The following is a 12,500-nucleotide window of genomic DNA, read 5'->3' on the forward strand; positions in this document are numbered from 1 at the left end:
TATCAGCGTGTGTTCCTCCTCCCTTCCCTCCCCTCCCCTATTACCCTTCATTTACCTTCCCCTTCCCTTATTTTACGTCTATCCCCTTTCCTCCTCCCTCTCTTCCCCCTCTCCCCTCTTCCTCCCCTCTTTTACATGTCTCTTACCTGGCGCCAGTGTTAGCGATTCCCAGCTCCCCTCCCTTGCCTCCCCTCGCTCCCCTCACGCCCTCCTGTCTCTCCCTCCCGCCGCCTCTCACGCCACAGAACAGTACATGTATTTTCCTGTAATATTTCACGGGTTCCGATCAATGCAATCGTCACCTGTATACTGTGTTACCTGTTCTGTGTTCTTCAGGTAAATTAGTATTGTGATCGTTAGCTTAACCCTGATTATATGTGCTATGTTACCTGCAAGTCTGTTATAGCTAGTACTCTCTCTCTCTCTCTCTCTCTCTCTCTCTCTCTCTCTCTCTCTCTCTCTCTCTCTCTCTCTCTCTCTCTCTCTCTCTCTCTTTCGTCTCTATTTCTCTCCTTTCCTATTTTCCTTAATATCCTTCCTCCTTAATATTCCTCCTCCTCCTCCTCCTCCTCTTCCTCTCTTGGCGATAAAATTTGTTCTTTCTTATAAGTATGACTTCCTAAGTTTGATTAATGACACACACACACACACACACACACACACACACACACACACACACACACACACACACGTCTTTAAGTCCTAAGCGTCAATTAACACACTAATTTTAATGAGCTTCACTGATTAGTATCGCTTTTATCATGAGTCTTTTAATTCCTTAGGGGAAAGGCGGAATACAGGGACATTGATGGCTCGGTGGGGCGGGGGGAGAGAAGAGAGGATGGGAGGCAAGGTGGGTGGAGTGGGAAGAGGAATGAGGGAAGGGAGAGAAGTAAAGAGGATCGGAGGAAAGAAGAGGGAAGGTGAAGTCTTCTTTTTTAATCTATTTTCTTAAAATTTTCAATTCCTCTTCTTATACTTGGAAATTTGATAAAAAGGAAGAAGGAGCGAGAGGAAGGAGGAAGATCTTTGGTATTTTAAAGAAAACAGATATTTTTTTACTCCAGGAAATATATTTAGAAGGGAAAGTAGGAAGGAAGGGAGGGAAGTGAGGGTAAGGGGAGGAGGGAGAGAAGGGAGGTACGGGAGAGGAAGAGAGGAAGGATTCTGGTTGTGGTATGTTAAAGAAAGTTAAGATTTTTTTTTCCTTCTCGCAAACTTATTTAGAGGGGAAAGGAATGAGGAAGGGGAGGAGGTATGAGGAAGAGAATGGAGGGGAAGGAAAGAGGTAAAGAGAGGGTGGGAGAGGCGCGTTGGGTTCCTGGTTGCAGCTGACCTCACCTGACCTGCTTCACCCCAGCAGCCACCCCGTCAGGTCTGGCCATTCCGCTAGTCAATAATGCAACACTTGCAACGCAGTCTGAAGGCCAGCACAACTCAGGTCTCTCTCTCTCTCTCTCTCTCTCTCTCTCTCTCTCTCTCTCTCTCTCTCTCTCTCTCTCTCTCTCTCAAGGGTCAACCACCACGCCCTTCCTGACAGACATCCCTAATATCACCTCCTCCACCACATTTACCTCCCGTCTTCCCCACCATCACTACTCCACTTACTTCTTCCCCTCCTTCCCCTACCACATCCTCCTCCTCCTCCTCCTACCGCCCTTGTCACTTCTGCAGCAAAGGTCGGAGTTGTCTTGATCATAGGAGTTTCACAGCAAGTTACCAACCACACGCACGCCTCACGCTGTTCTCCACCTCATAGACAGAGAGACAGACAGTGTACCAAGTCGCGAGGAAGTGAAAGGTACACACAAAGGGAAGGAGAAGTGTTTACAAGAAGTGGAGAGAACGAGAAGTAGGAAAATTAACATCAAACTCTGGGTAAAACTTATGAAAGGAGAGGAGGACAATGGATGAAGATGACAAGAGAAGGGAGGTAAAGATGAGCAAGAGGAAGATAAAGAAAGGGAATGCCGGGAAGAGAGGAGGAGGAGGAGGAGGAGGAGGAGGAGGAGGAGGAGGAGGAGGAGGAGGAGGAGGAGGAGGAGGAGGAGGAATGAGGGAGGAACAACACTGGTGGTCCCAGCAGACATGAACGATCAATAGTTGGCCTCACACACACACACACACACACACACACACACACACACACACACACACACACACACACACACACACATGAACGCGAGTGCACACGCACACGCACACACACACACACACACACACACACACACACACACACACACACACACACACACACACTACCTCTGAGACAGTCACACCACCCACAATAAAAAAAAAAAAAAAAAATTCTAACGTCTGTCAGAAAAAAAAAAAAATCAGAGTACTTGTATACATGACGACTTATAAGTGGTCTGCTGCTCCCCCCGGCACCACTCGCCCCTCACCCCTCCCCAGCCGCGCCGGCACTGCACTTCACACATCCCTCACAGAAAAAAATCGCCACACAACTAACAAACAAAATAAACGAAATCAGAAAGTCTGAACAAATAATCTTGATGGCGCCAGATGCAGTACCCCCCACACCCCCTCGCGGCACTGCTCCGCGTGTCAGCCCCAGCACCCAGCGGCCGGGGAGCCCAGGCCCAGGTTTCCGAGAACTGCGACCAGTGTTGGGAGCACGAGTCGCTCCCCCCGCCGACACTCACCTGGGATTAGCGATGAGTGGGAGGAGGCGCGGTAACATGGGAACAGTGAGGCTGAAGCCCGAATCTGGCGACGGAGCGGGAGCTGCGGCCCGCCAGTCACCTCCAGACGCAGTGCGCCAGAGACACGATCACGCACCCCTCCCCGCACGGCAGTCTCGCCGCCACTGACACACTCCACTTGCCGCACAGCTCATCACAACTTATTTCCCGTCCCCGCCGCAGCCACGGGTAACAGCCTGCCCCGTGCCGTCGGGCGCTGCCACACCTCAGGCCACGAGGCTATTAACTCAAGGGCGTCAAGGATCCGGGAAGGGTTGTAAGGGTCAAAGGAACTGCCTTCAGGTAACACGGGTGACCGGGTACCTGGCTCAGCAGGGGTGCGGGCAAGGGGCACTCAAATAGGTGAGGTGTCACGAATGTCAGGTGTATACTCTTACGCAGAGGGCGACTTGAGCTGGCGCGGACAGGGCGTGTGGTCCGGACTACCAGCAACACACCACTGCACCCGCACATGTATCGACAACCTGGCCCGTGGCGCGGCGCCCCCTCCCCTCCCTAGGTGACGATAACACGCGCTACAGGACCCCCTCCTCGCTCCCCTCTCTTCCTCCCTCACGTGCCTCCCAGACACCGTGACCCAAATCCTTCCCCCTCACCTGCAGCCACCCTCACCCACCAGCCTCGCCCATGTGCTGTGCTGCAGCTCTACCCTGCCCCCTTACCTCTCTCTCTCTCTCTCTCTCTCTCTCTCTCTCTCTCTCTCTCTCTCTCTCTCTCTCTCTCTCTCTCTCTCACACACACACACACACACACACACACACACACACACACACACACACACACACACACACACACACACACACACACAGTTCCTTTTGAAACTCTACTGTTATGCAAGTCCTCCGATACCGAGAGAGAGAGAGAGAGAGAGAGAGAGAGAGAGAGAGAGAGAGAGAGAGAGAGAGAGAGAGAGAGAGAGAGAGAGAGAGAGAGAGAGAGAGAGAGCTCCGAGGATATCAGTGCAGAGAGTAGATTAGGATTAGAGTAAAGAGGGTGAGAGTGACGAGAGGATGAGAGAGGAGGCGCCACGCAGAGTAAGTAAATAAGTGACTGTTCCCTTAAAGCACAAAATAACAGTAGATGGAAAAACAGAATAACGATGAGGAAGAAAGCACAAGGAGAGAAGGAATGAGATACACGGAGAGAATCTAGATGAAGGATACGAGAGATTATAAGTTTATCTTTTTGATTTATGGAGTGGAGGAAAGAGGAGGACGTGGGAGTAAGAAAATGAAAGAGGAGGAGGAGGAGGAGGAGGAGGAGGAGGAGGAGGAGGAGGAGGAGGAGGAGGAGAGCAAGGACGCTGAAAAAGTATTATGAGCAAAAGAAACAATGAGAGAGAGAGAGAGAGAGAGAGAGAGAGAGAGAGAGAGAGAGAGAGAGAGAGAGAGAGAGAGAGAGAGAGAGAGAGAGAGAGAGAGAGAGAGAGTGTGTGTGTGTGTGTGTGTGTGTGTGTGTGTGTGTGTGTGTGTGTGTGTGTGTGTGTGTGTGTGTGTGTGTGTGTGTGTGTGTGTGTGTGTGTGTGTGTGTGTGTGTGTGTGTGTGTGTGTGTGTGTGTGTGTGTGTGTGTGTGTGTGTGTGTGTGTGTGTGTGTGTACAGGTGCTTCAAAACTCACCTGTACCAGAGTTGCGTCACTCGTCACCCTCATCCCAGCACCATCCCTCACTCCTACACTCCCTCACTCATCCTGACCTTAACCTTCCACCCCTCTCCCTCTTCAGCCCTCCCGCAGCCACCCGCATCGTCCCTCCCTCACTCCTGCCGTCATTTTACATAAACCCCCCACCCCGCCCTCTTCCCTCTCGCCTCTCCCAACCAATACAAATCCCAGAAGACTCACGTTCACCACAATCAGAAGAAATGTCAAAACACGGAAGAGAAGGAAAAAATCTGTGGCTGTGAAGACGGCGGCTCAAGGGAAAGAGGGAGGGGAAGGAGGGAAGGCAAGGAAGAAAGGAAAGAAAGGTACAAAAGATGAAGGGGAAACCAAAATGGGTAAGAGGGACAAGGAAAGGAGCTTCCGGGGACGGAAGTGGATGATAATGGGCGAGAGAGAGAGAGAGAGAGAGAGAGAGAGAGAGAGAGAGAGAGAGAGAGAGAGAGAGAGAGAGAGAGAGAGAGAGACTCTGGCAAAGACTGCTGGCGGGTAAGCTAAGGGAGGAAACAATGAGAAGCAGACGAGAAGATGAAGAGAAGGAGGAGGACGAGGAAGAGGAGAGAGCAAGAGCCACGATAGGCCCACAGGGATATTAAGGCCTGGGGAAAAGCAGGAAAGAAGGATAAAAGAGAGGGAGGGAGAAAAAGAATATGAAATTAAAAAATGAAGCTAAGATGAAGAGACTCAGAGAGAGAGAGAGAGAGAGAGAGAGAGAGAGAGAGAGAGAGAGAGAGAGAGAGAGAGAGAGAGAGCAAATCAAGCCTATACACACTCTAAATGACATTCCACATTCGTCGTCACAATAAGGAGTGAAGGAGCAGGAATGCTGGCGTCCTTAAGGGTAGAAATCCTGCGTTAAATAGCTCCTGAGGGGGTCACAAACGGGGGGCGCGTGCGTGGGGGGAGGGAGGATGCTGGCGGGGGGCGGAGGGACACAGAAGAGAACCGAGCGGGGGAGAGAGGGGGCGAGGACGTGGAACGGGGAGAGAAGAGAGGACAGAGGAGAGGGGAGAGAGGAGAGGGGAGAGAGGAAGGGTTTATCAAGGGCAGAAGCTTTACAATTCTCTCTCTCTCTCTCTCTCTCTCTCTCTCTCTCTCTCTCTCTCTCTCTCTCTCTCTCTCTCTCTCTCTCTCTCTCTCTCTCTCTCAGAGCCTTCTGCTTTCCTGTCCTTTTCTTCTACTATCACCTTTGTAGTCCTAGGTCAGGTCACCTCGTGAGGACCGCAAGGTCTGTTGTGGCCTGTTTTTCTATGTAACTCTAAATAATTCTCTCTCTCTCTCTCTCTCTCTCTCTCTCTCTCTCTCTCTCTCTCTCTCTCTCTCTCTCTCTCTCTCTCTCTCAGGCTGTTATCATCGGTGCCTCTAATTTTTCTCTTCAAATTCGTTATTTCCTCTCGTCCAAGAACCGAACAGAAAGTTGGTTCAAGGAGTACTCTCTCTCTCTCTCTCTCTCTCTCTCTCTCTCTCTCTCTCTCTCTCTCTCTCTCTCTCTCTCTACCACACTACTATATAACGATATAAAGTAAGATCCGCCAGTAAAAACAACACAGAAATACATAATACTTGAAATGAAACAAATAATATGCAGTAAAAATTAAGAAAAGCTAAAAACAAACTTGAATTAAGAGTAATATCAATAATAATAATAATAATAATAATAATAATAATAATAATAATAATAATAATAATAATAATAATAATAACACCAGCAATGCCACAACAGAGAACATAAAAAAGAAAGGATGAAAGAGAGAAAGAAAGGGAGACAGATCGATATTCTTTCATTCCACACAACACGAGGGGGGAGGGATCATGTTACTTAAGAATCAATAAAGAAGTAATGAGAGAGAGAGAGAGAGAGAGAGAGAGAGAGAGAGAGAGAGAGAGAGAGAGAGAGAGAGAGAGAGAGAGAGAGAGAGCAGATGACAGGAAGCTTCTGGCCCGGTCTCCTTCCCGCCGGCTTCCTCCCTCCCCTGCAGCATCCCCTTCTCCTCCACGAGCGACGGGAAGAGCGGGAGGGGAGGGGAGGTGGCTGAGGGGCATCTGGCGGGGGTGTCAGTACTTTTGTGTTATGTGTGGGCGTCTTGTGTGGATTCTTTTTACGTGGTGGAATGCAGGGAGAAGGTAAACGGGGTGTGGCCAGGTTAGGTTAAGTTAAGAGTTTGGATGGGTTAGGTTAGGTTGTGTTGTGATTAGGGTGTGGATGAGTTAGGTTGGGTTTAAGTTTGATTAGGTTAGGTAAGGTAAAGTAAGGTTAGGTCATATTATTTAAGGTAAGGTAAGTAAAGGTTAGGTTATGTAAGGTTAGGTAAGGTAAGGTAAGGTAAGGTAAGGTAAGGTTAGGTTAGGTTTGGCTGTGAATGGGTTTCGGTGGAGTGTAATGTCCTGGGATGCAATCTATGGTTTGTTTGGTGGAGTGAAATAAACATGGGTAGGTATGAGAGGCTACAGGTGGTGTGTGAGGGCCAAACAACCCATCGAATCACTAACAATCTCACCAACACAAAGCCAGATTCAACACATGTGCCAGCGGATACAAATGCGGATGGTTGTTTTCCTTCCTTTCTCCAAACAACGGATGTGGAAATGTAGATATAGGCCCGTGATAAATAATGCAAAGTACATGCCGCTGTGGTTTGTTCCTTTGTTTCTTCGTGTACTGCATCAACTAATACGCTTCACGTAAGACTTTCCAGGAAGCGACCGTCGGTGACTCGTACTGGCGCATCCATGAGTTATGAGCGCGGCAGGACTCAATAAATGATCATCCGACACTTACACACACACACACACACACACACACACACACACACACACACACAAGCAAGCTACTGGTACAAGCCTGTGGCAGTAAGGCTGTTTGTTAGCTAATTATAATAGTTCTAGCGAGATAAACTCAAAAGACACATGTCCAATGCCTCTTATGGGTGTTTTCCTTGTGACAGAGCAGAATCTCACTTAAACTATAATTAGAATCATGAAAAAACCTCTGAAAAACCCCAGTGACTTCCAATAAAGCTTGAAAATCCCCAATCACTTCCACTGAAGCCTGAAAACCCTAATGACTTCAACAAGATTCTGTTAAAAAGTCATCAAAACGAGACGCCGAAATTGTTGAGAACACAAGGGTTACTGCGAAGTGCACGATAAAGAACTTTCCTGAACACTTACATACCCCATGCAGCACACACGCACGCACACACAAGCAAACTATAAATATCCCCGACTGGCATGGCTTCCCGTTACTCACTCAAAATAGTCTTGTTTGTTTCAGTGAGTAATGGTAAAAAGCAACGTAGATTCCCAGGAGTTTCGTGCATTTCAGCGCTTTTTAGTATTCACATTTTGCTCATGATTTCATTCCTATGCACCGCGTCCATTAGGTGATTGGAGAAATGCATCCCAGCCATTCCTTCCCCTTTTTATCCATAAAGTTACATTCTGAAGGTGGTTTGGGGATATATACCCAGAGAGAGAGAGAGAGAGAGAGAGAGAGAGAGAGAGAGAGAGAGAGAGAGAGAGAGAGAGAGAGAGAGAGAGAGAGTTATTCCAAGTAAGGCCTGTAGTTAATGTTTTACTCTTTCACCGCGACTACTTTCAAAGGCCACAGAGATGATTAGTCTGGTTCTCATGATTGTTTCTCCTGTTAAAAATGTAGAAATAATGTTACTCTGCCACTAAAACCATAAAGCACCCTCAAAAACTTGTGTCACTTCAACTAGCGCCTATTGCGAGTAGTGGAAATGTGGACCAGAAGTGTTTCAGAATATGGACCTTAGTAAGTGACGAGTCCGCGCTTCCTGAGAACTACTCGCGGAAATATGGGGCGCCGCTCACCGGTATGTGCAGCGGTGACGAAATGCAGGAAATGTCCGGATCAATGTACAGTAAAGGCTTTTCTGTGGCCACACTCATACTTATTAAAGCACGCTCTTTTTGTTCACGCCTCGGCAATACGGAAATGGTTGGAGTTATGAATGTTACACCCTTAGGTACATTAAAGGAGGGAGGAGGAGGAGGAGGAGGAGGAGGAGGAGGAGGAGGAGGAGGAGGAGGAGGAGGAGGAGGAGGAAGAGGAGGAGGAGGAGGAGGAGGAGATGACGCAATATAGCTACAGACAACGATAATGATTAAACGATACGCGAATTAACACGAGATGACGCAATACAGCGATAAAGACAAGGGTAAGGATGACTTCATGATTAACCAACGCGCGAAGCAATACGATATTCTTCAAGTGTGTTGCTGTGACTGTGTAGAGAAAAGGAGAAGGAAAAAATGGAGATAACGCAACACAACTAAAAAGACGACTACAACGACACCGCAACACACGAAACAACACAATATTCCTTACTTGTGTTGCTGTGACAGTATGCGGAGAAAGAGCAAACATACGAAGCAACACATCATCATCCAGGTGTGTTGCCGTGAGTGCTGACGTGGAATAGCGTGTACTCACCCTGCGTGCCCACCAGGATGAGCGGCACCTCGGCGGTATTGCGGTAGTGGGCCATCTTGGCGTAGTAGTTGTAGATGGCGTTAAAGGAGGACTCATTCTCCAGGCTGAACACGAAGATGACGGCATCCACCCAGGCCGTGAACTGCGGGAACAAGAAGTGCGTGAGATGACAGAACTAAACAGGTAGAGGTGAGGGGAGGGAAACAGTATGTGAGTGAGATTGCAGACAGGAAGGTAGAAACGCACAAGGAGAGGGAAACAGTGCGTAAGGGAAACAGTGCGAGAGGGAAACAGTGCGTAAGATGATGGCTAAGTAGACAAGTAGAGGTGAGAGGGAAGGAAATAAGTGCTTAAGACGGTGAAGTAGACAGATACAGATGAGGGGGTGGGGAAAAATAGTGCTTGGGATTACAAATAGAAAGGTAGAGACGCACAAGAAAGGACAGGCAGGCAGCGCGTGAGATGACAGAGAAGTAGACAGGTAGATAGATGAGCACCTGAGAGGACACGCAAACTGGGTGAGATGACAGAGGTAGAAAAACACGTGAGGAGACAGACACACATCACCTGTTACATTACTGACGAATAAAATATATGTGTAATGGACGGAAAAACTGCCTAAGAAATTGTTGACGGACGGGTAGACAGGTAGGAGGTGATTCACACTACGTTATTTTGTCGAGTAAAAACACACACACACACACACACACACACACACACACACACACACACACACACACACAGATACAATCGCAGACAAATACACGCAAAAAGACATACAACACCGTAACAGTACACTGGATATAGGCGAACGACACACACACACACACACACACACACACACACACACACACACACACACACACACACACACACACACACACACACACACACTGATCCACGAGTCAAAATAATGCGATAAATTATTCAATATATAACAACACTATGACGCAGGTAGAACAAAATCCAAGCTGACAGGTACATAACATAATGAAGAGAATGAATAACTACGTCACCACGCGTGTTTCAGACTGAACCGCAATTTGGAGATAAGATAAAGGGCAGAAGCTCCATACGCCTGGCTACGTGACACTGAGGAATGCGTGCTACGTGGGTTCGAGTCCCTGAAAGTCTATAAATGGTATTACTAAGAAGACCAATGTAGTACGTATATACCTTCTCTCTCTCTCTCTCTCTCTCTCTCTCTCTCTCTCTCTCTCTCTCTCTCTCTCTCTCTCTCTCTCTCTCTCTCATACACACGTGCGTAGTAATAAAAACAAACATTCTATTTATAATGTTTCTTTTTCTCCTCCTTTTGTAGCTTACGAAAGAGAGAGAGAGAGAGAGAGAGAGAGAGAGAGAGAGAGAGAGAGAGAGAGAGAGAGAGAGAGAGAGAGAGAGAGAGAGAGAGAGAGAGAGAGAGAGAGAGAGCGTCGGTCCCTAACCTCACAAACAAGTCATTTCCCTTTACTGTACCCTCACCATGCGAGAGAGAGAGAGAGAGAGAGAGAGAGAGAGAGAGAGAGAGAGAGAGAGAGAGAGAGAGAGAGAGAGAGAGAGAGAAATACATATGAATTTAACTCGAACTGAAGGAAATACTCTCATTTCTTTCTTCTTTCACTTCTTCCTCGGTTTCATCTTTAATTCTCTCCCCTCCTCTTTTCTTCCATGCCTCTTCCATTCTCCCTCCTTCCATGTCTCCAAGTCCGCTAGTAATTCTGTAGAGACGTATTGATCCACGAACGAGGGGAAAAACGCATAACAAAAGAAGAAATCGATGAGGGAAGAGACGAAAGAGAAGGAGGAGGACGAGGACGAGGAGGAGGAGGAGGAGGAGGAGGAGGAGGAGGAGGAGGAGGAGGAGGAGGAGGGAGAAGAGGAGGATAGAAAAGGAGAAGAGATGAGGAGATGGATACTGGCACGTCCTTAACAGCCTCTCAGACCTCTCCAGCCTTCCCTCCCCTCTTCTTCCCCTCATCTTACCTCCTCTCTATCTCCCCTCACCTCTCCACTCTTACTACCTGGGCAATTAAGATTCACGTGTGTTGTCTCATCTTAACCTCCCCTTCCCCCTCCCTCTCTCTCTCTCTTTCACCCCAGGTCATCCCCGCCAGGTACTAATGAACACGAAGCACAGGTAGAAGTAAAGTAAGAATAGTAGGTACACGTTTTCACAGGTAATATTCCTAATGCGGAAATGGAGAGAGGAAATATTACAGTGGGTGCAGTTTACTTCCCCTTAGTGGAATTCCATCTTGGGCACAAAGGAGGAGGATAAGGAAGAGCAGAGAGAGAGAGAGAGAGAGAGAGAGAGAGAGAGAGAGAGAGAGAGAGAGAGAGAGAGAGAGAGAAGGGGAGAAAAGATGACATGTTGATAAAAATAGAAAGAAAACGTACGCAATAATAGAATATGGTAAAACTCTCTCTCTCTCTCTCTCTCTCTCTCTCTCTCTCTCTCTCTCTCTCTCTCTCTCTCTCTCTCTCTCTCTCTTCGCAAAAAAGGACAAAAGCTGATTGGCAATTGCGCGGAGTCTCTTATCGGGGACTTTCAAAGCTCGAACCCACTTGTTCATTAACGAAAACAAATCAAACGTTGATTAACGCGCCTATTTCGCTCCACCGCATTAATAAAATAGACACCAGGCAGGGCAGAGCGAAGTGCAGCAGGGACGGAGTGAGAGTGTGCGGGAAGGAGGTAAATGAGAGTAGATGGAGGGAAGAGAGAGTGAGCGAGGTGAGTGAGGAGGAAAATGGCAGGAGTTCCAGACGAGGGGAAGACGACGAAAAGGAAATGAATCTTGTGTAAGGAGGACAAGGAAAAGAGGACAGAGGGGAAAGAAGACCTGGGTACGGGTTGGGTACAAGATTAACACACACACACAGACACACACACAACACTGACCCAGTTTCCCACACGTTAAAGCTGTCAGCTGGTCGCTCTGGCTGGCCACACCCCCTCCCTGGCAGCCTCACACGACCACTGCTCCTTTGTTTGGCTCGCTGGTCACGGCTCACGCTTACCCCGTGCCTCGCCCCATGTGCTTTCCTAGGCGGACTTCCTCATGTGCCCCGCGATACATCAGGAGGTAAATATACGAGCTATTCCTGGTATCGACTCAGCTGATCCTGGTGAAATCCGTCATGGGCTATTTAGGTCACACGGAGATAAGAATGAACCGGGTTAGGTCATCCGAGTTCAAATCTACCATGTTCTTATTTATTTATTCACTTTTCTTATTTGGATCGATCTCGTTTTATTATTATTTTTTTATTTTTATTTTTTTTATTCGAGTAGAGCAGGTTAGAGTTGTGTTTTCTAATCGAACAAAGAAACAGCGTTGCTAGGATGGCATTTAATTCCTCTCTCTCTCTCTCTCTCTCTCTCTCTCTCTCTCTCTCTCTCTCTCTCTCTCTCTCTCTCTCTAATGGAACAAAGGCAGTGTTGCTAGGAAGGCATTTATTTCTTTTGTGTGGCTGTGTTACTTGGCTTTCACTTCAGGACGAGTTGTTGTTGTTGTTGTGGTGTGGGCGGTGAGGTCATCTGGCTGGCTATCTTGACTAAACATGACTGGCGGCGTCAATACAATTATTCTTGAACGGCTGTATCGATATTATTATTACTATTATTACTTATTTTTTTTTACTTCCTATTTATGT

The 12,500-nt window shown here is 47.8% G+C and overlaps 1 protein-coding gene across 3 annotated transcripts in view; it reads right to left on the bottom strand.

The window, feature by feature from the left end:
• Window positions 1-12,500, bottom strand: part of LOC135116225 (centaurin-gamma-1A-like) — a 93,876-nt gene that overhangs the window by 29,199 nt on the left and 52,177 nt on the right. For 2 of the 3 annotated variants that reach the window (XM_064033575.1, XM_064033576.1), the window contains exon 4: window positions 8,844-8,985. In XM_064033575.1, the coding sequence (XP_063889645.1) occupies window positions 8,844-8,985 (142 nt within the window). Of the gene's footprint in view, window positions 1-3,103; window positions 3,195-8,843; window positions 8,986-12,500 lie in introns of those variants that run through there. The other variant, XM_064033577.1, reaches the window with a different exon arrangement.

The sequence above is a fragment of the Scylla paramamosain genome, chromosome 30 (assembly GCF_035594125.1).
Source record: "Scylla paramamosain isolate STU-SP2022 chromosome 30, ASM3559412v1, whole genome shotgun sequence".
Classification (NCBI taxonomy): domain Eukaryota; kingdom Metazoa; phylum Arthropoda; class Malacostraca; order Decapoda; family Portunidae; genus Scylla; species Scylla paramamosain.